Consider the following 23,582-nt stretch of genomic DNA (forward strand, 5'->3'; position numbering starts at 1 on the left):
CTGTTGAAGAAGTATTGAGGAGACAGAGACAAAGAGGAGCTGGAATAGCTTTTAATTTTATTGCTACTAAATTTAAAACATGACAGATAAAGTATTTCATTGGTAAGGTTGTGGATTTTGTTAAGCAAGGGTACTTAACAATGGTAGGTAATGTAGGAGCACATCTTAATCAAGTTGAGAAGTGGTGAAACATAAAATTGATTACTCCAATTTGTGGAGTTTACTTTATGAGTTCAGAGAGGACTACACTCTTTTGTTTTGTCTGACTTCAGGACCATTTTGGCAGAGCAGGCCACCTTATCAACAACCAGCTCACACTCTTCAGGGAGGTCTACGCTGTCTGGATCAGGGAACCTGGAAGATGCCAACAAAAGACAAACACAACTGTTTAAATGGTTTGGTGAAAATAGGAAGAGGAATATGGATATTAGGGTTTGGATGAGGGAGATTTAATAAAAGGCAGGCCATTGAACAGTAAAGGCTAAATTTGTGTGTAAGACTTTATCCACTAGAAGTGATATTCACATTGTAGTAGCATAGATTTCTTTTGACGTACACAAAAATGCAGGGTGTAGTTCATACCATTTAAAGGCTATATAACAACTAAAGACATTAAATGCCTCTTGAAATGTTAAGATATATTTTACAAAAATATGCTTACACATTTGAAATTGTACTTTGTACCATTTTAATGAGAAAAAACAGGATTAAAAATATAAACAAGGACCTCAAAGTATCTTTTGTGAAACCTACAACACAAATTTTATTGTCCATCTAACAAGTAAGTAATGCCTTACATACAGCTGACTCCCCCTATTATGCATGATCATTTAACCATTTTCCTTCAGTACTTTTGACTGTGTATGGCATATATTTGGCTCAACTCCAAGAAGTAAGCATCCAGTTTAAATCTCATCTTGCTAAAACAAATCTTATCACATGTGTAAGGTTTTGGATTAATTATTATTTTTGGACATCTAATCTTATTTTGACCAAAAAGGGGAAGGGTATTCCAGCTGGAGGGGGGAGAACACAAAGAGGATATCAATAATGTCAGAAGACATGATGAGAGATATGGTAACTTGATTAGAAAAAAATGAATAAAACATGGAAATCTTACTTGCTGCAGCAGCTCAAACCCTCTTTTGTGCAAAAACAGTCCTGGCAGTCTCTCACCCATTCAGAGCCAAAAGCATGCTGCTTTCCATCTTTATCCACACACCCTGTTTGTAAAGAAACCACTCCTCAGTTCAGAGAAAAGGCTGAGATGTAACTTCATGAAAACAACTAATTCTGTGTTGGTTATTTAGGTGTGGTTTATAAGATATAAGATCATAAGAGAAAAGAAAACAATGAAATACCAATTTATTCTAAATCTGTCAAAATGTCTGTGTATAGATTTTCAAAATAGCCATGGTAGTCTACATGTTTTAGGCCCCTTCATTTTTTTCCCTTTGTTTCTTTCTTTGATATAGCAGGAAAAAACCTTAATTTTATCCTTACGTAACTGGGATTAACATTTGCTGAACATAGTTGAGAGAATATCCACCTCACCACAGTCTCTCTAAGTGGAAGTGATATTACTCACCTTTTGGAGGGTTTTTCAGATCTTTAGTCACCAACTCCTGGAAGGAGCAGTCAGAGTGACACAGGACAAACAGACCCAGCAGACAAACAAGGACTTGGAGAGAACCCTGAAAAAAAGTAAGATATAAAAAACTCATATATCTGTAAATGTGGCTTGTGGTGCATAGTCTGTGGTACATAGAGTGAATGCCTCCTAAATTAATTTAATTCAATAGAACCTCTTTAATATTATTAACATGACATAAAGGTATTTTTTGTCAACATGGTTTCACAAACAACTCCAAATTTATACTCAAATTTCAGTGTGTCATCACACTATAGTAAATTGATTAATCTTACATAAATTACACAGCCTGCAATATACATGCTTTTTTTTGTCATGTTTACAATAACTTGTAAGGATACTCATGCTGAATTAAGCAATTGACATCAAGTAGTTAACCAGATCAATGTTATTTCAGTATTAGTCTTAATCATTACATATAATGTCTGAATGTTCTTGATGTTTAAGCTGATATTTTTTAACAATTACTTTAAAGGGTTTTATGTTGGCCACAGAATTACCACAACCAACAACAACCCTATTAATACCCAACATAGACTGAGCTAAGCCAATTGGACTTGGTTGAGTTTCTCGAGGAAGCTTTGCTCTCATCCCGTAGACCTTCTTTAATTCTGATGGAAACAGTGGGAGAGTTAATTTAACTAGCCTGATGTTTTTAGAGTCAATTACTGTTACTGAGAGTCGTGACTCACCCAAGGTCTTATTAGAGTCTCATTAGAGCAATCTACCTTGGATACTATGACCTAGATAAAGGAGAATCTTCACAGACAACCCAATAAACACTTTAAAATACTATGATATATATAACAGAGGAGCAGTGGACATAATACTGAATCTCTGAGACACAGACATTAAATATAGATGCTCTGACAAGTCCTTAAAATAATTTATTTTTCATTTTAAAATTCATACTGCAATTTTTAAATATGCTTAACTATGACCAGAGTCTACCAAAGAAGAAGAATTTCTTTATTCCAAACATGTTAACAAAAATACAGCTTTCTTAAAAGTTAGGCATCAAATACATACCATCTTCAGATAAGACGCGACCCAGTCAAGAGAAGACGATGGATGAATTGTGCCGTTAAGTATGCAGTCTTGCAAATTTTTAGTGGCAATATTTAAGCAGCCGTTTGTCAGTTATTTGTTTTAAGGTGGAGAACAGTAGTAGCACTGAAATTACATAATGAAGGCACACCTCCCTGAATTAAAAAGATCACTTGTGATTAAAGCAGCATGTTTTTCTTGTTAATTCCTAAGCACACAATGAAAATACAGGTGATTAACAACCTGAAAAATAAACATTTTTCTTATCTATACAAGTCACTGTTGAACCAAAAGGCAAAGACACATGATCAAAAAAGGCATAGCAATAAAAAAAAAATGATGTTTCAGATCAGCCATGCCAAACAACTAAAATTCCACATATTTTTACACGTATTACATTAACAATAATGAATTTTAAAAAAGTAGAAAACTATAAAAACAAATTACAATAAAGTGATAAATCTACATAACTATCTGAATGGCAAATTTGAAAAAAAAAAGCTTGTGTATTTGGTTGAAATTAACTGTTGGTAGAAAACTCTACTCTCCCAAAAGTGACACTATGAAATACAAAGCAGCTCTAAAGTCAATTTACTTGAAGTGAAAAAGAAAAAGAAGAAGAAGAAAAAACTTTAACATGAAACTGAAAGAGTTTCAGTAGTTCCCTAAAAAAGAAAATTGTATCCCCATCCATTAACATTAAATACAAAGTGAGACAAACAGTCCAAAACAAGTCAGCGAAGTGTAAACCTCCCCAATGTGGACGCTAAAAATGATAAAAATGATTTATTAAAGGCAGCCACCACTTCCAGCGTCTTTGTAATAATTTCGTAGTGTGCCAGCAAGCAACTATTTAACATGTAAACATATTTAGGAAATAGATTTAACCATTTGCTGTTACTGTGGGATCATGTTAAATATAAAGCTAATGCTAGCTGTAGTTAGCAACAAGTTGTAAAGAAATATGGGTTTTTCTGCAGTGTTATTGTTGTTTCTAAGCATATCAATAAAATGTTAGGAGTAGTGAACGTGGATTTTGATTTCAGATAAAGCAAGGCTAGGTGTTTCCCAGTTTCCTGTTTTAGGGCTAAACTAAATTAAACCTAGCGGTGTCTTCATATTTAGCATACACACATATGAATGGTGTAAATCTTTCCATCCAAGTCTCTTCATAAAGAATGTTTCCCAAACTTTAAAACTCTTCCTTTAAGCCTGAGAACAAACAAATATAGGCGATTCATTTTTACAAAACATTAGAATAATTTGTTAAATAAGTTAAAAGGTTTTTCTTTGAGGCACTAATATCACAGTCCATTCATCTTTGGAAGCTCTTTATCCAATCAGAGTTTTCATAAAGGCAGGTTTGTTGAAGGGCCAGTGATATTGGTTGGGGACGGGCCCATTCACATTGCACTCAAAGAAAGAAAACATGGGAAACCAGATGCGCGCCCTGCGGCTGTGCTGGTAGGCACGAGTGTTCGCTAAGGTGTGATAGTAGAGGAAGAGACGAGTGGTGATGTAGAAGGCGATAAACACATCGATGGAGTAGTGTTCGTGAGCCGCTAGGATGAAGAAAATCCCAAACAGGTTCAACACCCAGGAGATGGTGTGAATCAGATTCCAGTTTCGTGGTGTGTCTACAAATGAAAGAAATCATTAAATGACATGTCTGGTGGTGGTTCTGGTACACCAGGCAACACATTCCTATATTAATATAGGCTCTTCACTTAATTTTTAGTTGATCCTTTTAATAATTTCTTTAAAGTATTAAAGATAAACCCCCAAACAATTTTACAGCCAGCTTTGTGTTTGGTGTGGTCTACTGTCAACTGCTTTCACGTTTTAATGGTGTAGCTCGTGGATTAAGGTTATAGTGATGAATACTTAGACAGTTCTACATCTAAGTATTTATCAACTGGTCAAACAATAGACAGAAACACAAATATTTATAAGTGCATTTAACTTAATCCTTTTGCAAAGGTCATGCATACTAAAGTCAAACATTGTGTCATAGAAGGCAAATATAATAAAATAATACTCACATTCAGTCACAAAAAAGTTGAGCATTGTAATGACAACAGTGTGTCCACTGAACATGTAGTCTCCACAAGTTTGGACTCCTGTGAGAGTCATCCCAAAACCAGTCCAGATAGTCAATGCTCTCTGTATTTTTCCCCAGGTATCACCATATGTCTGAGAGGGAAGAAAAACATAACATCAAGTTAATGCTTGAGCAACTCCCCGAGTAGCTCTTCATTCTTTATCATAGCAGAAATACTGAGACAATATCTAAAGTACAGCACTACCAGAAGCAATGAGAATGACCAACGATTTGAGTTGTCTTCAGAGAATCTGGTGTTTTACCCACCTTGCTGGCACATTTTAGGTGCTGCCCTGGCACAGAGAGCGAAGTGACAAACATGGTGCAGCAACGAAGCAAAAACACTGTGCCCATCAAAGAACACAGCCGTCTGAGAAGTATTGACCTGAAATAGAGACAAAACATGCACACATTTATACTGGATCAAATACAATAATGATTATAGTATAATGTGATGTAGCCTCATGGAAGTGAGGTTACCTGTGTTTGTGAAGGAGCAGGATCAACATAAACATGTAACACAGAATAAGGCCACAAGCCTCAGCCATTGCAAAAGCCCAGGGGATTCTGGGCACACTAAGAGAGTACAAAAACACCTATCATCAGCATGCAGGTAAGATCTGACAACAAGAGAAGGTGCTGTTGAACTAAGATGATGAAGTTGTTTATCATAGGTGAGCATCAGAATCTTTACATACATATTTACAAATATTTATCAGTGCAAAACATTCAAGATACATATGCTGCTTTATACCTGTCCAGGAATATGTCAGGAAGTGGTGGGTACGTCCTTGTGTCTGGGACACGTTCATGTACAATGACCATGACAAAAGAGGTGAATCCAAATACAAAAAACACATAAATGGAACTGATGACTGTCTTCCACACCTCTGGATCTAATCTGCCAGCCAGCCTCTGCTGAGACCTTCCATTGGAGTGTGTATGACACAACACTGCTCCAGACACATATCTAGATCGTTCATTGTTCCTCAGCCGCAGTTCAGTCCCATTACACAAGCGATCACCTCCACTATACCTCCTCCTATCATCTCTATCACGGCTCCACTCGACTCCCACAGTGCTCATTGAGAGCTCAGCAGGAACACTGTCTGATAGCCGGAGACCAAGCTCCTCCAGCTGCAGCTGGTTATGTCTTTGGAGCCGGCGGAGGGCTATGGCAAGCCTTTTGATGTCTCCTAGCACAGTGAGGCCCAGAGGAGGACCACGCAGGTCAGCCTCAGTCAGAGCCAGCAGGCTGAGGCCGTCAAGGCGGTGCTGTGTGCATAATAATTCCACGTACTGCCCAAAACCCTGATCCTGCAGCCACTGGGCCACATGATTACAGTTCCAGGCAATAACACTGTCCTCCGACTGTGCCATGTCGCTGTAGACACAAACATAAACAGTATTTAGTCACACAGGCTTTGACGAATAAAAGTAAATGATTTGATATGAAGCCTGTGACAGAAATATTATCATGAAGATAATAAGCAGGCACAGTAACCTATGATGATTGATAACTGAGTCACTCTTCATTAGTGTCTCTGTTTGAGTTCTGAAACATTCATATTTTGCACAATTTTCATGCTGGTGATCACAGGCACTTGCTACCCTAGATGAATGAGCTTGTGCTGTAGTTAATCAATCTGCAGCTTTTTCTCCAATCCATATTTATGTATATCAACAGCTACATAATGGTAAAAAAATCTTCATATGTGAGTTTAATTTAATCACAAACCTAAGAATGTACTTTAAAGTACTATTAATTAAATATCTTTGCTATTTTTGTCCTCAAGACATTATAATTATTAACAGATTTTGAGACTGATTGCTGGTTAAGCTAATTCATTAATCAATAAAAAGATCTACAGTATCATTTGTTCTGAGTGAGGCTCAGCAACTGCTAATTTGTTGGTCAGTTATTCTATTTAAAACTAAAGTAAGGTAACTTTATTGATACCCAAAGGTAGATTTGATTTTGCAGTAAAAAGGAGATGCACAAAAATGTACAAAAAACAGAACACAATGACAGACATAAAAGGACAACAGAAAACACACAACCATGAGAAAGTGGGCACTCGTCTCATATAAGGCCAGCAGATAAGTGCATAATAAACCATACATATTAATTTAATCTATTGTCATTAGCATGTTTCACAGATTTCACACCTTGCAGTCATTTTATTGAGTAAATGCGAATGAAATTTGTGATTAATTTTAAATGATGTGCCAGTATTATATATATGTTATTATATTATCTGTGGTCATGTAATCCGACACCACAGTGGAGCAGTTAGCCCACATTATAACCATGCTCTAACACCCTGTTTCATGTAATGCAGTTACAGGTCAAACTGAAACCAACAAATGTTTTCTCATTTCTGCAAAAGTTTTGCTATTTAGAGGAAAACACTTAAAATAATTAGTCACTGACCACCAAAGCTGTACAGAAAAATGAAAAACAAACATAGTGTGTAAAGTCATCTCCTGCACACAGACCTGGTACTGATGAGTCACTATGTTTTGCTTCAGGTTTCTCTTCTTTCTTCTTTTATTTATTTTTATTTTTTTTGCTTGTTCTTGATGTGTTACCTCCAGTAAGCTCACTGCAGTGATGTTCACCCTAAAGTACCTTAGCTCCAAAGGTCTGCAACACTCCACCATCATAACTGATAACTGATGACCTCTGAGCGTGAGTGATAGCCAGTATGCTGACTGGACACTGGATAGAGAGTTAAGATTACCTTAGTAAGCAGCTTTTTGCTATCAGTATTGCATGAACTGCCACAGGCTTTTAGGCACTTTTTCAAGTTTTTAAGTACCTGCATCATATTATACTGAGGTATCAAGAAAATATTATTATATTTATTAGATACAAACTGGTTAATAATCACTTCATCCATTTTTATTTGCTCTGTAAATGTCTTTAAATGAGATTTTATGTCCAACAAATAGTGAAAATATAAAGGGTTTACAATGTAAAACAAGTAAAACTGCCAATCCTCCGTGGGAGAGATTGATCAAATTAGGTGATTAATCAGGTAACAGATAAGTGGTTGTTTTCTTTTTTTAATAAGTTTTTTTATTTTCTTAAGTCTGGAGAACACAATTATGGAGACCCTTTGGTGACAATGGAATTTTTTTCACATTTTTCTGAATTCTCCCAAAAACATTACTGTTTATATTTCCCCACTTTCAAATACCTTACATGTTCATTTATTTTCCCAAAAGTTGTAAAAGCATTTTGTCATCCTTACATTACTGTGGCATATATCTTCCTCACACTAAGTATCACCCCTTGACAAACAGCTACACCTAAAATGACATCACCATAAATAGGAACCAAATCAGTTCACGTTGATTTATGACTATCATATATTATTATGTCCTATCATAACTGCATATCAAATACTGGTTTCATCAGTGAATAATCTACACAAAACCTGTATCAAAGCTTGTTAATAGGCCTGCTAGTATTACATTTTTTTTACATGGAAACCTATAGTAACTCACCAGGACAGCTGCTGCTCTTTTCCCACCATGAAAAATAAGTTATTTTTAACTAGCCTCTAGATTTTACTGGCAACATCCCACAACGTCTCTGCCCAAGGCTTTACTTGGGATAAATAAGTGCCATGTCAGCTTGTTTGGCTGGCTTATGCTGAGTGACAGGGAGCAGTGACTCACAGCTGTGTGAGAGAAAGCCCTTCAGTGTGTGTGAGACAAAGACAGTTTGACAAAGGGCTTAAGGTCTACTCACTATTGAGCCACAAAGAGTTTAACTGTGGATAAATCTTGTCTTCAAATCTTATTTTTCTTCACCTAAGCAGAAATATGTTCACATGTTCAAGTCAGAGCAAACATATCACAGAAGGAACATTTTCTTGTTTCAAACTTACTTTAAAATATAACATTAACCAATACTGTCCTCCTTACCCCAAAATCCACTGTTACAGAGCTGTTTGAGGGTGTAGATGAGCTATCTGCTTATTTCTCCTCTCCCAAGAGAATTTCATGACCAACATGCTTTTGACAACTAGGCAACACCAAACAGGAAGAAGCACTGATAAACAAAACCAGAAAAGAAAAGCTAGTGGCCTCATGCAGAGCTGCTGCTTAGAGCACACTGACATCTGCTGACCATTTTAGGGAAAAACAAGAGCCTGGTTACATGTTTTACCAGATTTGTAAAAGGTCAGTTTTAATGATATAAATGGATCTTTTATTCTTCAGTTACATGCAGTGGTTTTCAAGCAGCTGATACAATTGTAGACATGTTTCCATGGTGGAGCGTTTGTGAGCCTTAGCCAAAATGCACCACCTGTTTGTGACAGTCAGCGACTGTGTGAGGTAGCAGTGCAAAGGCAACAGAGAGCAGCTTCATTCTGCTCTAGAGAAGGAACAGAGCAGAGTACACCGTAAAAGTAGCAATGACAGACAGAAAATCCCCTTCAGGTGGGGTGATAGGGGTTAAATGCAAAACACACAACTCAGAACAGACAAAGGGCTCAGAAGAGAAAGAAGATCGTACATGTGTGATCCCATCTCTTCAGGAGCTGGAAGATATTCTACATTCAGCTCCACGTTCATGTCACCATGGAGATGAGGTGTGGCCAAACTTGTTTCTGGGAGACATGTGAGTATCCTGTACTGCATTTAATTTCCCACACAGGGCTATTCATTCTTGTAAAGTAATTATGTATTTGTGGCAGGTTTATGTCCCATGACAAGTTTGGCCTCTGGCAGCTGGGCATCACTCATGTGCTGAATGCTTCACATGGTAAACTCTGCTGTAAAGGCAGTGATGATTTTTATGGAACAACAGTGAAATATTATGGAGTTCCTGCAAACGATCTACCAACATTTGACCTTTCACCTTATTTCTACCCGGCTTCAGAGTTCATTCACCAGGCTTTGACATCAGGAGGTAAGCCTGTGAATAATGACACAGTGATGGCAATGGTGGGGTGATGTGTATTTTTATGTATCTTTGTGTCTTTTGTGATTGCAGGCAAGATTTTTGTGCATTGTGCTGTGGGTGTGAGTCGCTCAGCTGCACTGGTCCTAGCCTATCTGATGATTCATCATCACCTCAGTCTATTGTCTTCTGTACGTTATGTTCAACAGAAGCGTTGGATTTTCCCCAACAGAGGATTCCTACGACAACTCATAGGCCTGGACCAAATACTCCAAGAAGAGAGGCTAAAATGAGCCTAAATGACACAAAGAAACAAAGAATCCTCCATGAAAAAAACCACAAATCCTGAACTTTTTCCCTATTATTAGATTTGTTAGTTGAATCTGTTTCCATTTGCATCATTCACTGTATTAACTGGAGTTTTCAACGTTGTCCACTCCCATCCTTCGCAATATACTGATGTGTACTGAAGTGTTGATGGAAAGCGTGAGTCCCCCGCTCACCCCTCTGATGTCTGTTATCAGTAAATAAACCAATCAATTCAACAGCAGCATTAAATAACCCCACATTCAGTCAGTGAGAACACACTGAACACAGGAAGCTAATTTAGGTGCTGGCCAGCATTCAGACACAGCCACCTGCTCATGTCTCTCACTGAGCTCTAGACTGAAGGGACGACGGGCTCAGGCAGCAGGAGCAGGGTGGGCGTCTTTTGGAAGATTGCACTTTGTGTACAGGCAGAATGTCAGGGAGCAACCAACAACAGGACCTGGTGCTCATTAAAGAACTGGAGCTCATCTTGGATTCCTGCTCACTGGAGCTCACACCAGTGGATGAAGTCTGGCCAAACTTATACATTGGAAATGTGTGAGTGCCTTTGTTTGTGGAAAGAAGTAACACGTAATAGAGGTCTGCAAAAAGTAACTGAATGCCTTTATAAGTCTGCTAAACTTGAGGTAAAATTATATAACATTCACAATAATTATTTCAGTGTGTAATAGATAGTTTATAACACATTATAATTAATTTGTAAGCACTATAATTGAAGTGCAAATGTTTCTTTTAAACCGGTTATTAATTAATATTTTATATGTTTGTGTTTTATATGTTTCAGTCTATCAGCCTTAACTTTTGTGATTTATGAATACTTGCACACTTATATCTATGGTTTGTAAAAGTTATATAATAGCGTTATGACTATCAGACAAATAAACTTTTTTTTGTATAATTACATCATACTCTATTAAAGGTTTCTGTATATTTCTGAATCTCTCTTGTGTGTGTTTTCCAGGGGTGTAGCACAAAATAGAAAGACATTACATAAGCTTAGCATCACTTATGTCCTGAATGCAGCGCACTCCAAGCAGGGAAGCATCGGAGACCAGAGTTTTTATGGAAACACATGTGTTTACTTTGGCATCCCAGCAGAAGATTCAGACAACTTTAACCTCAGTCAGTACTTCAAATCTGCAGCTGACTTTATACATAAAGGCCTCAAGAGTAAAGATGGTAAAGTGAATGTGAATATATCTGTTGTACCACCAGCCCAAAGTTTTTCCACAGCTAACTCAAATGTTTTTCATGCTCATCCACAGGAAAAGTGCTGGTGCACTGCATCATGGGCATGAGTCGATCGGCCAGTTTGGTTCTAGCTTACCTCATGTTGAGGCAGCGTCTCTCCCTGAGAGATGCTCTGAGGCACGTTGTCCAAAAACGAGCCATTTACCCCAACCGGAATTTCCTGTCCCTCCTCCTAAAGCTGGATGAACAGCTGGCACTAAAAAGGAGGTTGTGTCCTGTTCTCTGACATACTGATGCTGTTTCATTAGAAATTATTTACCTCATCGACTTTCCATTTTGTCACACTTCAATATAATTACTGTCAACAATTATGAATAATGTTTTGTTATTATAATGTGTAAGATATAGTTTGAGTTGTGAGTCAATAAACTGACTCTTTAATTCCATATTATAGGGCCATTTCAAGTTTATCATCTGAATACATGAGCAGTTCTCGTGTTATGTTGTTTCACCTTGTGAGTGCAAATGTTTTTAGCTCTCTGTTTGTAAGTTCAGATATTAAATACTCCAACAGTAATACCCCAAATAGTTAACAACAGTCAGCCCAAATCAGCCAACTGGATTGTCGGCAACAGATTTAAAAAAAAAAAAAATTTAAATGCAAATTAATTTTTATTTGGCTGGAGTGACTCAGAAAAGATTGAACATAACAGAATAACAGATGATATATAAATGCTTCTCTAGAAATGTGAACTCCATATATGAGACATAGTGATGTTGTAAATATATCCATCTGACTTGAAAGTTCAACTCCGTGTGCTCTACAGAACAGCCTCTTGGACCAAAACTTAAATTAGATATATTATAGCTTACATTTTTGAGATGAAAGGAAAATTCTTATTAGTGTTGGGAGAATTTGACTGTTTTTTCTAAACTCAGAAACTAATAAATACCTTAGCAGGGATCATTCATTCATTTTTTTAGTCTAATATATGGCTATGGTAACTCACTTAGACATAAAAAAGATAATTTTGCTGCTGCTTGCAACCCCAACCTTAATGTTGGATAATGTGGCTGTAAAATGTAAAATAACACAAAATGTTTAAGTGTATTCATGGTTATACATACACACACTTGTTCACCAATAAAAACAAAAATCTATGGTGCATTTTTTTTCTTCTTCTTGTGACATTTATGCCTTTGAAAGGGGTACTGGAATAAAAGTATGTCTTTTGTAAGATTGTGGAATATGTAACTCACAACAGAACTGACAAATGTGTCAAAACAAATACACAATAATTAGATACAGTTTTGCTAAACTGGACACAAATATTTTTGCTGCATTGTAATCTGTTACAAATGGCAGACAAAGAAGAAATACGAGGAAAGAAAAATGTGTATTCACATCAGTTTATGTTATATTGTGGTCTGTGTAAGGATGAATACCTGAATAAAACTGAGAACTGGTAGGGCTAATGAAGGGCTCAAACAAATTAAAGACCTTTCAGAAACCCAAACAACTGCCAGTGTTGAATTGGAGGATTTCTTCCATAGTATTGGGTAACTGTAAAAGTATAAATCTAAAGGAAGAGGTAGCATACTTATCAAGCACGCGGGACTCATAGTAATCTAGTGAGTGCTGACCAGTAAATCTTCAGAACTACTTCAATCCTAGAAATTGACAGTCTGAATTTTACACGTGTTTTGACACCTGTACATCCTGCAAAGCTAAGTCAATGTACACTGCTTTTTGATTTGGTGTACCAAGAAGTCTTGTGTGATCCGTTATGCCTGCTCTTGATAGTAGTTTTTTAGTATCTGAAATTTACATTATCTGCATCCTATAGTTGCCAAAATAATAACTCAACCTCTTCCAATCTAAAACTCTGGATCACAATGTCTTCAAGTGTGTTATTTAATGAAATGCATTACTGCATAATGCCAGTGTATTATGATCCATAGAGGTGATAAAAGTAGTTTGTCTGTAGTAGTTAATAACTTCCTTTGTTTTGGACTTCGGGCTTATAATTATAAAATGCACCAAAGAGCTATGTAAGAAAAGGAAAAACATAACAAGGCAAAGGGGGGATATGTTTTAAATCAACTTAAAAATGAAATTTCAGAGGTATATCTTCTAGCAGTCATGTGTTATTGTTCTTGTGGCTTTCCTTTTGATCTCAGCTTCTCTTCTTGCAATGCAATGTCCAGTGCTCTGAGTTGTTTTAGGAAGCCATGATTGGGCAGGATACAACGGTGCTGTCGCACATGCTCAATAGCATCAACTACAGTTAAACTGTGTTTCATCATCAGGTATGCCAAGACCAAAGTCGCTGACCTGCTGCGCCCCATCACACAGTGCACCAGCACCTTATCTAGAAGAATCAGAAACAGATGGGTTAATTAGGCCAAAAGATCAAAGACAACATCTTTTAAAAAAAAGATAAAAGAAAAATGAGTCTTCTCTTCTCTCAGTCTTACTTTGCTGGTGGCTAAGGGCCTCATGGATGAATTCTGCTGCAGGAAAGAAGTACTGAGAGATGTTGAAGGTGGGTTTATCATCAGCTTCTACACCGTAATACTGGATGCCCATGTCTCTGTAGTAGTCCGCACCAGTGCGCACATTATTCCATTTTCCCTCTGCTGCATTCAGCACATGTGTGATACCCAGATCCATCAGGCCAGTCCGCTCCAGAGCTGTCTTCCTGTTTTCATACAGTAAATACACAGTATGTAAGCAGAAACACATCCAACTAATTTGCAGTGTTTACTAAAATGTATAAACAATTATCTCTGCATTATGCTGATTTACTCACTCATCACCAATGTAGACACTAGGCCAGACTTGATTGACGTGTGCATACTGAGCTATTGTACCACCCCAGAACAGCTGCTCCAGGTCTAATGTTCCAGGTGTGATGTAATCACTGTCTGGGTCCACCTGCACAGCTACATATGGATTCTTACTACTGGATTTCAGCATATGAGAGAACATTTTTCACTTCTGCCACCGAGAAAAGACACATAAATCTCTGCAAGTAGAGAATACACAAAAAAGCATAAAAATAAATTAATAAAAATTAAACACATCCATAAACAAGAACATGAACATGCTAAATTATTGAAATGTACTACCATGTACAAGCTCATGCTGCTAGCACAGAGTTCAGGTGCAGATAGATTATTAAAGTACTATTCTTCAAAATACTTTTCATTTTATTTAAACTAATTATCTTCTTCTGATTTAAAATTTGTAATTTGATTTATCTTATCTTTATTCTATCTTATTGCTATCTTATTAATCTCTTGCTTAACATCAGTTTAATAATTATTACCTGAATCACCAGCATATAAGATGTTAATTTCCTTCTCCGTCTTGAGTTCATGTCTGTATAACTGTGTTATTTTTAAAACCAAAGCTATTTAGGCATCTGTCTGAAAAAAGCTTTAAAATAAATCAATTTTGTGAATTTCATTAATCTGATTTATTCAGATTACTGGTTGTTTCAAGATAACTACATTTACTTTAGTGAAACAAAAGTACTTACCTCGCTTTAAAATGAGTTGCTGAAGAGGAAGCAGACCTTCAGTGGACATGTGTGAACTGTGTTTGTAACAACAGACCTCCCTGTGCAGGAAGAACAGAGAGTGAAATACAGAACAGGAATGGTAACTGCTCCTCTAAGGCTCTCTGTTTAAAATGATATATTTAGGCAGCTGGGCTTAAGCAACTGATCCGGACAACGTGTCCCACGTTCAAGCACACAAGCATGCTCTAATGGTCTTTCTTGTGTGATCTGACCCTTCTAAAATAACAATAATTATATTTTTTAGGTCATGTTGTGAAGGAATACATATATGTGTGTGGGTCTGTATGTACCACAGCTGACTGTAGCCAAAATAATCTGTAATTAACAGTAATTGTGTCATAATTGGTTTTTTAAAATTAAAAAAAATTTGGAAGCATGTAAATACATGTAGAATGAATTGTAAGAAACTTGAAATGTCACTGGATGTCATGTGACGTCTGTGATGCAGAGTTTGGAAAATGTGAAACTTAGTCTCATCATTCTGAACTGTCTTTAAAATCTCATTGTATGATGTTTGTGTGAAAACAGAAGAACATTAGAAATAATTGGAACCTTTGTGATCCAGATAGGATCAACTTCCTCTGGATATTTCAAAGCAGTTTGCAGTTAGCTTTTTCCACAGTTGTTCTGATTCACAGGGGTTAAAGATGTTTTGATAAAATATGTCCACCATGAGTGTGATATTGTATGGCTAAAGAGGAGCAGAGGCAAGAACCACACTACAAAGCAGCTGTCATAAACAACCCAGAATGTTCTGCACAAGTACATCTGATTAGCATGAACAATGGACACATTTCAGCCTTTTTTCAGCACGTCATTATCATTGCACATTTCATACCATATAAACAGGTCCAATGATCTTGCAGAGCGGAGCACAAAATGTTCATCTTCTCTCATGACCAGACAGGACAACCCAGAGAGGAAGTGTCACCTACAACATCCCATCTGCCAAAACCAGGTGAAGGATGAAGGTGTCTGTCATGATGTAAGGTTTCCTGCTCTGAAACAGTACTCCCAGCAGCACTTCATTTCCCAGGAAACCCACGACAAACACCACCAAATACAGACACTGCCCTAAAACTTGCATCAGATGTCATGTCCCCCTCTTCACAAAAGTATTCATTATCATAACAATAGTTGTCAGGGAATTGAGCTAAGATGCATTTTATCCAGGAATTTTCAACTGTAAAATCAGTAGGAAACCACACACACACACACACACACACACAGATGTATGTGTGTTTTCCTGTAATGAAGTAATAGATTTTTTCTTAACAATAAAACATCATTCTCTGGCATAATGTTTGATTCTCATTTTGACAAAACAAACTGTGACTATGAAGAGGGAAAGGGAGCTTCTCAATGCCTTTTATTTAAGTCACAATCTTCCGGAGGAATTCCGAAATGAGGAATAAGTCATGTTTACATCAGTTACACTATGTGAAATTAACATTGTCTTGATGCAGTTTTATTGCTGACTGTCCTTGTCATAGTTTTAATCTGGGACTGAGTCCCATCATTCAATAAATTATACTTTCTTTTCACACTTGTAAGCCAAATATAGCCATAGCTGATATTTTGATCATGCACAATGACAAATAAAGTTACAGACAATGATCTTACTGTTTCAACATCAATCAAACAGGTTTACAGAAGTTCTCCTTGTTATGATCAGCCATTAGCAAGTGGATTTATTCTCATATCAGCACCATTTTAATGGCATCAACCAGGTCAACTAGCTCATTAATGCCAGCAGTTGACCGAGCCACTCATATAGGCTAGGTCATCTTTCTACCAACATGCATTTCATGGATTACTTATGATATTTCCCTAGATGCAGGGTTCAATGTGAGCCACATGTTGAATCATTCTCATCCCAAAAATATCCCTGATGTGTGAAAATGTTTGATAATCCATTACCATTTATCAGTGCTGATATTTCTGGATGCAAAACACTCAAAACATCCAGCCGTTTTATCTTGCTAAGTGTTGCTGAGGCACTGATAATCCACAAGGCAAACAGATGACATTTCTTTTTTTCAGTCTTAATTATTGTGAGACAGTGGACAGCAGATTCCAATCCAGAGGTGCCTAGCAAGTGTCAGCATGTTGTTTTCAATTATCCTGGGGTGTTGATGTTGTCTTCCTCTGGGGTCTGTCTGCTCTGTGAACAGAGGCTCAGTTCCAATTGTCTGAGTTGCTCCAGAAATCCAGAGTTGGGTCCAATGTCTCGGTTTAAACGCACAGAAATGATGGCCTCCACCAATGACAGGCCCTGACAGATCATCAGATAAGCCAAAACCAGCGCTCCAGAGCGACTGACACCCATGGCACAGTGAACAAACACCTTCCCTGTACAATAATAAAATTAGTAATCAAAGTAAAAGGAATATTTGTTATGGTCAAGGTAAGATTCACATTAACTGAACTAAATTAAACTTCATAAATCCCTAAAGGGGAATTATTTTGTTATATGACAGTATACAGCAGGGGTGGCCAATGTCGGTCCTCAAGAGCCACAATCCTGCAGGTTTTCCATGCATCCCTGCACCAACACGCTTGACTCAAATTAAATGGATCCAACTGCCTATAAGGATCTGCACAATGACTCATTAGTTTAAGTCATGTATGTCGGTGCAGGGATGCATAGAAAACCTGCAGGATTGTTGCTCTCGAGTACTAACATTGGTCACCCCTGGTATACAGTAATTATTAGCAGTAATTACAGACAGCCATTACTTAGGACTACTGCTATACAGTTTTTTGTGAATGGGGTCTTGGTGGACTGGATCTGTTTTTCACAGATGCCTAGATCTCATCAGTTTGGCATCTGGGGAGGTCAGAGACCAGGTGAATAATTCAGACCACTCTACTAAGGAAGCTAGTAGTGTAGGGGAATACTGGTACCATAGAGCTGCTGGGATTTTTCCAGCAGAACAAGATGAGCAGTGTTAATCACTTCCCCTGTCGTTGTGTGTATTCATCTATAATATATTATATAACAAGGTAGCTGATCATTCTTTGCCAGCAATTATCTGAGTTTTGACAGCTTGTAACAGACAATAAACAGTACTTAAGAAGACATGAGCTAACTGGTTTGAGTTATAACGATAAAATATAAATCCCCTCTGTATCACCTGACATGTCTAGATAACCATATCTTGTCTATTGTGACTGGAATTCCATGTTAACATTTTATTTGTTTTGTCCTAAAGTGTATATATGCTGGTTTTTAATGTAGGGAATAGCTTCTGTGATTACAGTGTCTCACTGACCATTTTTCTTTAAAGCGCTGTCTATGAACTGTGCAGCAGAGGTGAAGAAAGGTTGGAGGTTAAACTCTGGATGGTCTGCAGCTTCAACACCATGGTACTCCACATCAATGTCACTGTAGAACTGCTGACCTGTGTTAATTCGATGTCGACCTGCTGCAGCGTTCAATATGTGAGTGACACCCAGAGACGAGATTGCGGATTTATCTCGAGCCACAGACCTGCAGACACACACTACATGCAATATATTTTCCATCAGTCTTTGATGCTAAATGGGATTATTTTACTTACTCATCTCCAATGTAAAGGTTTGGCCAGACTTGGTTGACAGGTGCCACTGGCTTCCTGTTGGTCCAGAGAATTTTCCTCAGCTCTGTCAGAGATGGTGTCTCTCCCTGCTTGGCTAAGCAACCTCTGCAGCAATAAAGATGTGCATGCCTGTGTGCATATGTGTTGATACTAATGGATTGGTATTTGTCTGAGAGTATCTTTACAGTGCTTGAGCCTGCTTTTTTCTTCTCCTCTCTCTCTCCAGACTCATGTCAAGGCTGCGAAGCTGCTGCAGGAAGCCTGGGTTGGGACAGATGTCTCTGTGTGGCCTGACGACAGCCACCGCCTCCTGCAGCTTCAGGCCCTCAACAATCATCAGGAAAGCGAGCACTAAGGTAGCAGAGCGGCTGACACCCATCAGACAGTGTACAAACACGCGTCCTGGAACAGAGACGTTTGTTGTTACTTCAGCATCAAATATTTAGCATCATTAACCCTCAGTGTTTGCTTTGTTAGGTACATCTGACTTGAAGTGTTTGGACTTGCCTCCCATGGCCAGTGCAGCTCTGATGTATTTTGCTGTTGGGTAGAAGAAAGGACTGAGGATGAACTCTACTGCATCATCTGCCTCCACACCATAATAATCTACTTTCATGTCTCTGTAGAAACGAGGACCAGTGTTAACGTAGAAATAGGGTCCGGGACCAGTGTGGGGGGGTCCATGAGCAGCATTTACGATGTGAGTAATACCCAGACTGTAGAGAGTGCCCTTGTCACGTGCTGCCACCCTGAAACATGATCACACATTCCTGCCTGCATGAGCAAGGCAAGTGTATTTTGTGTAGTTGTGTGTTTATGCCGGTCGTTGTGTGTGAACCTACTCATTTCCTATGTAAAGATTAGGCCAGACTTGATTTACATGTCCAGTTGGTTTTCTATCTGTCAGAAGGAAGTCCTGCAGCTCTGAGACAGAGGGAGGTTCATATGGAGGGTCCCTAAGAGACATACTGTACTGACACAAACACACAAATGCGGACCACATGTATTAAACATGTTTTGTAAAAGTACAAATTAAAAAAAAAAAAAAGAAAACATTGCTACTGTTGCTTCTCATAAGAACATAAATTTGTCCCAACTACAAGTATTTTTTCCACAAAAAAAAGCAAATGATAAAATAAACCTGTAAGATATAAACTTGTCTGTTTATACCACAACTCCGACAAGGTTTACCAAACTTCAGGACAAAGCTAATTCTTTTCTCATGTTGTGTGTTCTTATTCCTAGCATTTATCCCACACAGGTGAAAAGTGACATGCCTCATTATGATTACATCTGCAGCATGTTTAAACTATTAAAAGAACATAAATTAATTGATACTACATACCTCAGGACTCGGTCTAACGGACAGCATAGCTTCCTGTGAACTTTCACATTAGCTTGCTTATTTCCATAATGACTGCAGACTGTTATACAACACACTGGTCTTCTGCATGCATGTGGGGCAGATCAACACCAGCTGCTCTGTGCCTTTAAGAGATCAAAGCTATAAATATCATAAACCCCAAATTATTTTACCAGTATTATTGTGTTCATGCAGAACTGTTTAAACTAAAATTAAATTCTAAGTTATGTTTGCTATGTTTTGTAAAAAAGAAGACATAGAAATGGCAATTGTTAAATAACATCAGCTATGATCTGTCAGCAATCTTTTTGTTAATATAGGTAAAACTACTGTGAACATTTAAATAGGAAAATTCCTCCAATTTTTTACAATATATTTGGTACTGTTTTTATGGGCTTTTTCTTAGCGTGCACATCACTCTTGAATTAAATAAGAACAAAGCTGTTGTTGTTCTTTTAAGAAACTGTGATACAACCATTCATGGAAAAAAAGCAAGACATTAAATGTACCAAAGTACTATGGTTCTAACAAAATCTTGAATAACACTCAGTTACTAGAAATTTTATACTCTGTTTTTTTTACAGATTTAAACACAGTGAAGCTCAGAGAACCAACACCTGGAGAAGAAATGATCAGCTGTTTTTTTTACTGAAGTAAGTCATGTTGCCAAAAGGACCACATGGGTGGAATTCCCTGCCTCTTCTGGTTTTTTCCATCACAGCCCAGGTTTCTAACTCACTTAGATCCCCTTGTCTTGCTGGATATATTCAATGTATTTGCATTAAGTTGTAGTCATGGCACACCCTTGTGTGGTGCTTTGGAAAAAGTGATGAACTTTCCCAGAGTACCATACAAGGGTGTGCCATGACTACAGCTTAATGCAAATACTTACATATTTATCTAGGCTGCACATGCTAACTGGGCTCTTTAGTGTTTACTGTTATTTTTATTTAAAAACTTTGCTGTTTATATTCTATAGTATTTAGCTTATATTCTATTTATATTTAGCCTATATTTCTATTTTTTTTCATGTCTTATTTTATTTCACTTATTGCCCTCCTTCTTATGGCTCAAACCGGGACCTCAGTTCTAATTTCGTACCATAAACATGTAAATGTGAGCTGGTATGACAATAAAGTTCCTTGAATCCTTGAAATACATCTAGCAAGACAAGGGGATTTTAATGAGAAAAAGATTAACAATATATCCTACTTGTTAGCATGTTAGCAATTCAATGATTCCTAAATAACAATAGATTTTACTCAGTCCTATAGGAGGGCAACTGCTAGCTCTGTTTTACCTTAACAAACCAAAGCAGAGAAGTAACTTTGAAAAGGAAAACACAATTAAGAAACTAATTCACTCCGTAATTTCAATAAAACAATTTTACTGCTCAGTAATAAACCAACAACTTCATCTTATTGTATGCAAATCCAGCTGAAATTATGGACATGTAATGCGAAATGCCCAAACAGCTGAGTTATGATTATTCCATTTGCTGCTTAAATTTAAATACAGATAAAGCAGATACTAGCTCTGCACATCAACCTCAACAGACAAGTTGGTACATAGTCTTGAAAGACCAAAAACTGAGCCAAGCCAAGAGCAGACTCCTCCTCTGTCCTGCTCTGAACCTCAGTTTACCAACTGTTAGCAGAGATAGATTTTGTGTGTGTGCTTCCAGTGCTTGCACTAAAAACCACAGGAGAAGGAAGGCTGGCACATTAGTTGAGCTGCAACTGGAACTCTGCTGAGCTTTATTAACATAATGTCCTTTGACATTAACACACACGTCAGGTCAACTGCTGTGCTTCCTATTAGCTGACTTCACCATCTATTACTTTGACATATACTATGCCTTCCACATTTGGTATAACAGAAATTAGACCATTGAGAAAACATTTTATAGCAACCCCACTTATGTCCAATAAAACAAACATCATTATAAAGATATTTCATCTCCCATCTTTTAATATTTAACATTATTAAACTTCACAAATGTTTTCAACTTACACTTTGTTGCAGGTTTGGTTATCACATTAGGTTTCAGTTTTATTGTAGGTAACAAATCAACATCATTTCCAGCAATTAAATTCTTAAACTCAGCAGCCCCTTAATATTGTTGCAGAAACAAGTATTCACACATTAGTACTTAGATAAAAAAATATATAAAATAAAATAAAATTATGTAAATAAGAAGATTGTCATGCAGACTTTCTGTGTGTAAAATGTTATGAGCAAACTGTTAAGTATTTTTAGCAGTTCAGCATCTCAATCGCTTGACAGAAGAAGCTTTCCCTGAATTTGCTGGTGTGAGTTTGAATGCTCCTGTACTATCTGCCTGACAGCAAAGGGTAGAACTGGGATGGCTGGGATCAGAGAGAGCTGGGCCTTCCTCCTACAGCATTGTCTATAAATGTACTGGATGGCTGGCAGTTAAGACCTGAGACTGAGCTTCAAATAAAGAGGATACAACAGACTGTATGTACAGTTTGATGGTGTGCAACTTTTTAGTACCCATTTTACCCAAGAGTAAATGATGATGGCAGAGAGCATAAATTAAAAGCTCACCAAAAAAAAAACACACTTTCAGGATCAGTACACTATAATAACAGGCAGACCCATTAGGTTATATGTTCTTATTTTAAAATTTAAAATCCTCTTGTTATAATAAGTTTTGCATACAGTACTTAAGTTAATGTGTTTTTGGATGTTTAACGTATTGTTGTAAATTGTCTTGACTGTTGTTCAGGTTGTCATTGATTGAACTAATGTCATTAAGCTGAAGCTTGCATGACAAAGGGAGTGCGCTGTCCCTGGATTATGTCCGAACATAAACATTTTAGTAGTGATTAATTATCATTTCATGATTTGTGTAAACAGTGTCTTATTACTAAACCAAATAAGTTGTTTTTAATAGTTTTCAACATTGTACAGTGTGAAAAATAGATGATTAGTGAAGATAACTGAAGGTGTTTCTTTCAGAGGGGGCGGGGCTACTTTCAAAATGTAACTTACCTGAACCTCAAGGCTCATGAGAAATGTATAGTCAGTAGAGATGGAGTGATTAGAGAGTTAAAGACACAACAATGTCTAACATGTCTAACCCCTTATCTGCACCTCTGTTCTTGATCAACTAAATCTTTCTATCAGCTTGCTGTTTACAGCTTGCCTCTACGTTAGCTACAATCAAACTATTGCTTTAAAAGTCCACTACTGATTCCCGTTTTCTCCTATTAGACCCATATCTTCTCTAAAATCCTTGAAAAAGGTATATTTAAACAACTACTTGCATATTTACAAGACAATGGTTTATACCAGGAGGTAGGCAAGTCTAGTCCTCGAGAGCCACAGTCCTGCAGGTTTTAGGCATTTCCCTGCTCTAACACACCTGATTCAAATCAAATGGATCCAAAAGCATATGAAGTTGTTTTCAGTGACTCATTCATTTGAATCAGATGTGTTGAAACAAGGAAACATCTAAAACTTAAAGGCTGCAGCTATTAGGACCAAATTTGTTTAACCCATGGTCCATACAAATAGTTTCAGTTTGGATATAGAGGACATAAGAGCGCTGAAACGGCACTAGTTAAAGTTACAAATTTGTTTGATAAAGGGTCTTCTTTCTGTACCGGTTCCACTGGGTCTCAGTGCTATATTCAACATCATAGCATCTTATTACAGAAAGTTAAAAATAACATAAATAAATTAATCTGAATCATGTGTGCTGGGGTTGGAAACATCTAAAACATGCACAGAAAGGGTTCCTGAGGACTAGGATTGAGAAACACTGCTTTTTAGACTGTACTCATA

The 23,582-nt window shown here is 37.3% G+C and overlaps 6 protein-coding genes across 13 annotated transcripts; 2 read left to right on the forward strand and 4 right to left on the reverse strand.

Moving 5' to 3' along the window:
• Positions 1–40: 40 nt before the first annotated feature.
• Positions 41–2,812, reverse strand: LOC121655081 (beta-microseminoprotein). The gene is made up of 4 exons (XM_042009482.1): positions 2,681–2,812; positions 1,589–1,694; positions 1,121–1,223; positions 41–354 (listed from the first exon to the last, which is right to left on the reverse strand). The coding sequence occupies exons 1-4, from the start codon at positions 2,681–2,683 to the stop codon at positions 234–236; spliced, it is 333 nt and encodes a 110-aa protein (XP_041865416.1). The 5' UTR covers positions 2,684–2,812; the 3' UTR covers positions 41–233.
• Positions 2,813–3,014: 202 nt separating this feature from the next.
• LOC121655074 (sphingomyelin synthase-related protein 1-like) lies at positions 3,015–8,834 on the reverse strand. Of its 6 annotated transcripts, XM_042009470.1 has the most exons (7): positions 8,736–8,834; positions 8,560–8,621; positions 5,554–6,183; positions 5,280–5,375; positions 5,067–5,184; positions 4,741–4,891; positions 3,015–4,335 (listed from the first exon to the last, which is right to left on the reverse strand). In XM_042009470.1, exons 3-7 carry the CDS (start codon positions 6,177–6,179, stop codon positions 4,031–4,033), a joined length of 1,296 nt encoding a protein of 431 aa, XP_041865404.1. In that variant the 5' UTR covers positions 6,180–6,183; positions 8,560–8,621; positions 8,736–8,834; the 3' UTR covers positions 3,015–4,030. The 6 variants fall into 6 exon arrangements, with proteins under 6 accessions (XP_041865404.1, XP_041865405.1, XP_041865407.1 ...); XM_042009471.1 differs by lacking the exon at positions 8,560–8,621; XM_042009473.1 differs by lacking the exon at positions 8,560–8,621 and having other exon boundaries at positions 8,699–8,834.
• Positions 8,835–9,199: 365 nt separating this feature from the next.
• LOC121655079 (dual specificity protein phosphatase 13-like) lies at positions 9,200–10,010 on the forward strand. The gene is made up of 3 exons (XM_042009480.1): positions 9,200–9,435; positions 9,512–9,726; positions 9,811–10,010. Exons 1-3 carry the CDS (start codon positions 9,230–9,232, stop codon positions 10,008–10,010), a joined length of 621 nt encoding a protein of 206 aa, XP_041865414.1. The 5' UTR covers positions 9,200–9,229.
• Positions 10,011–10,447: 437 nt separating this feature from the next.
• On the forward strand, positions 10,448–11,916 carry LOC121655080 (dual specificity protein phosphatase 13-like). Its single transcript, XM_042009481.1, has 3 exons — positions 10,448–10,584; positions 11,009–11,226; positions 11,313–11,916. Exons 1-3 carry the CDS (start codon positions 10,460–10,462, stop codon positions 11,522–11,524), a joined length of 555 nt encoding a protein of 184 aa, XP_041865415.1. The 5' UTR covers positions 10,448–10,459; the 3' UTR covers positions 11,525–11,916.
• A 46-nt stretch (positions 11,917–11,962) lies between these two features.
• On the reverse strand, positions 11,963–14,864 carry LOC121655078 (dual specificity phosphatase 29-like). Its single transcript, XM_042009479.1, has 4 exons — positions 14,784–14,864; positions 14,052–14,267; positions 13,717–13,940; positions 11,963–13,610 (listed from the first exon to the last, which is right to left on the reverse strand). The coding sequence occupies exons 2-4, from the start codon at positions 14,228–14,230 to the stop codon at positions 13,387–13,389; spliced, it is 627 nt and encodes a 208-aa protein (XP_041865413.1). The 5' UTR covers positions 14,231–14,267; positions 14,784–14,864; the 3' UTR covers positions 11,963–13,386.
• Positions 14,865–16,173: 1,309 nt separating this feature from the next.
• On the reverse strand, positions 16,174–19,834 carry LOC121655076 (dual specificity protein phosphatase 13-like). Of its 3 annotated transcripts, none has more exons than XM_042009476.1 (7): positions 19,752–19,834; positions 19,249–19,374; positions 18,914–19,155; positions 18,592–18,808; positions 18,389–18,511; positions 18,101–18,318; positions 16,174–17,177 (listed from the first exon to the last, which is right to left on the reverse strand). In XM_042009476.1, the coding sequence occupies exons 2-7, from the start codon at positions 19,371–19,373 to the stop codon at positions 16,945–16,947; spliced, it is 1,158 nt and encodes a 385-aa protein (XP_041865410.1). In that variant the 5' UTR covers position 19,374; positions 19,752–19,834; the 3' UTR covers positions 16,174–16,944. The 3 variants fall into 3 exon arrangements, with proteins under 3 accessions (XP_041865410.1, XP_041865411.1, XP_041865409.1); XM_042009477.1 differs by having other exon boundaries at positions 18,230–18,318; positions 19,249–19,379; positions 19,752–19,824; XM_042009475.1 differs by having other exon boundaries at positions 19,249–19,379; positions 19,752–19,824.
• Between the last annotated feature and the right edge of the window lie 3,748 nt (positions 19,835–23,582).

Source organism: Melanotaenia boesemani, chromosome 16 (assembly GCF_017639745.1).
Source record: "Melanotaenia boesemani isolate fMelBoe1 chromosome 16, fMelBoe1.pri, whole genome shotgun sequence".
NCBI lineage: Eukaryota > Metazoa > Chordata > Actinopteri > Atheriniformes > Melanotaeniidae > Melanotaenia > Melanotaenia boesemani.

Excerpts from the sequence above, each read along its gene's own strand:
- LOC121655080 (XM_042009481.1), top strand. The coding sequence starts at position 10,460 with ATGTCAGGGAGCAACCAACAACAGGACCTGGTGCTCATTAAAGAACTG. Across the intron at positions 10,585-11,008 it reads AACTTATACATTGGAAATGT|GGGTGTAGCACAAAATAGAA; the intron begins GTGAGTGCCTTT and ends TGTGTTTTCCAG. Across the intron at positions 11,227-11,312 it reads AGGCCTCAAGAGTAAAGATG|GAAAAGTGCTGGTGCACTGC; the intron begins GTAAAGTGAATG and ends GCTCATCCACAG.
- LOC121655076 (XM_042009475.1), bottom strand. The coding sequence starts at position 19,778 with ATGCTGTCCGTTAGACCGAGTCCTGAG. Across the intron at positions 19,156-19,248 it reads AATCTTTACATAGGAAATGA|GGTGGCAGCACGTGACAAGG; the intron begins GTAGGTTCACAC and ends ATCATGTTTCAG. Across the intron at positions 18,512-18,591 it reads AAAAAGCAGGCTCAAGCACT|AGGTTGCTTAGCCAAGCAGG; the intron begins GTAAAGATACTC and ends TTATTGCTGCAG.
- LOC121655081 (XM_042009482.1), bottom strand. Across the intron at positions 1,224-1,588 it reads TCTGAAAAACCCTCCAAAAG|GGTGTGTGGATAAAGATGGA; the intron begins GTGAGTAATATC and ends CTTTACAAACAG. Across the intron at positions 355-1,120 it reads GGTTTGAGCTGCTGCAGCAA|GTTCCCTGATCCAGACAGCG; the intron begins GTAAGATTTCCA and ends GGCATCTTCCAG.
- LOC121655079 (XM_042009480.1), top strand. The coding sequence starts at position 9,230 with ATGACAGACAGAAAATCCCCTTCAGGTGGGGTGATAGGGGTTAAATGC. Across the intron at positions 9,436-9,511 it reads AACTTGTTTCTGGGAGACAT|GTTTATGTCCCATGACAAGT; the intron begins GTGAGTATCCTG and ends TATTTGTGGCAG. Across the intron at positions 9,727-9,810 it reads CCAGGCTTTGACATCAGGAG|GCAAGATTTTTGTGCATTGT; the intron begins GTAAGCCTGTGA and ends TTGTGATTGCAG.
- LOC121655074 (XM_042009469.1), bottom strand. The coding sequence starts at position 8,341 with ATGGTGGGAAAAGAGCAGCAGCTGTCCTG. Across the intron at positions 5,376-5,553 it reads CCTGACATATTCCTGGACAG|TGTGCCCAGAATCCCCTGGG; the intron begins GTATAAAGCAGC and ends GTACTCTCTTAG. Across the intron at positions 4,892-5,066 it reads ACCTAAAATGTGCCAGCAAG|ACATATGGTGATACCTGGGG; the intron begins GTGGGTAAAACA and ends CTTCCCTCTCAG.
- LOC121655078 (XM_042009479.1), bottom strand. The coding sequence starts at position 14,230 with ATGTTCTCTCATATGCTGAAATCCAGTAGTAAGAATCCATATGTAGCT. Across the intron at positions 13,941-14,051 it reads AGTGTCTACATTGGTGATGA|GAAGACAGCTCTGGAGCGGA; the intron begins GTGAGTAAATCA and ends GTATGAAAACAG. Across the intron at positions 13,611-13,716 it reads GGCCCTTAGCCACCAGCAAA|ATAAGGTGCTGGTGCACTGT; the intron begins GTAAGACTGAGA and ends TGATTCTTCTAG.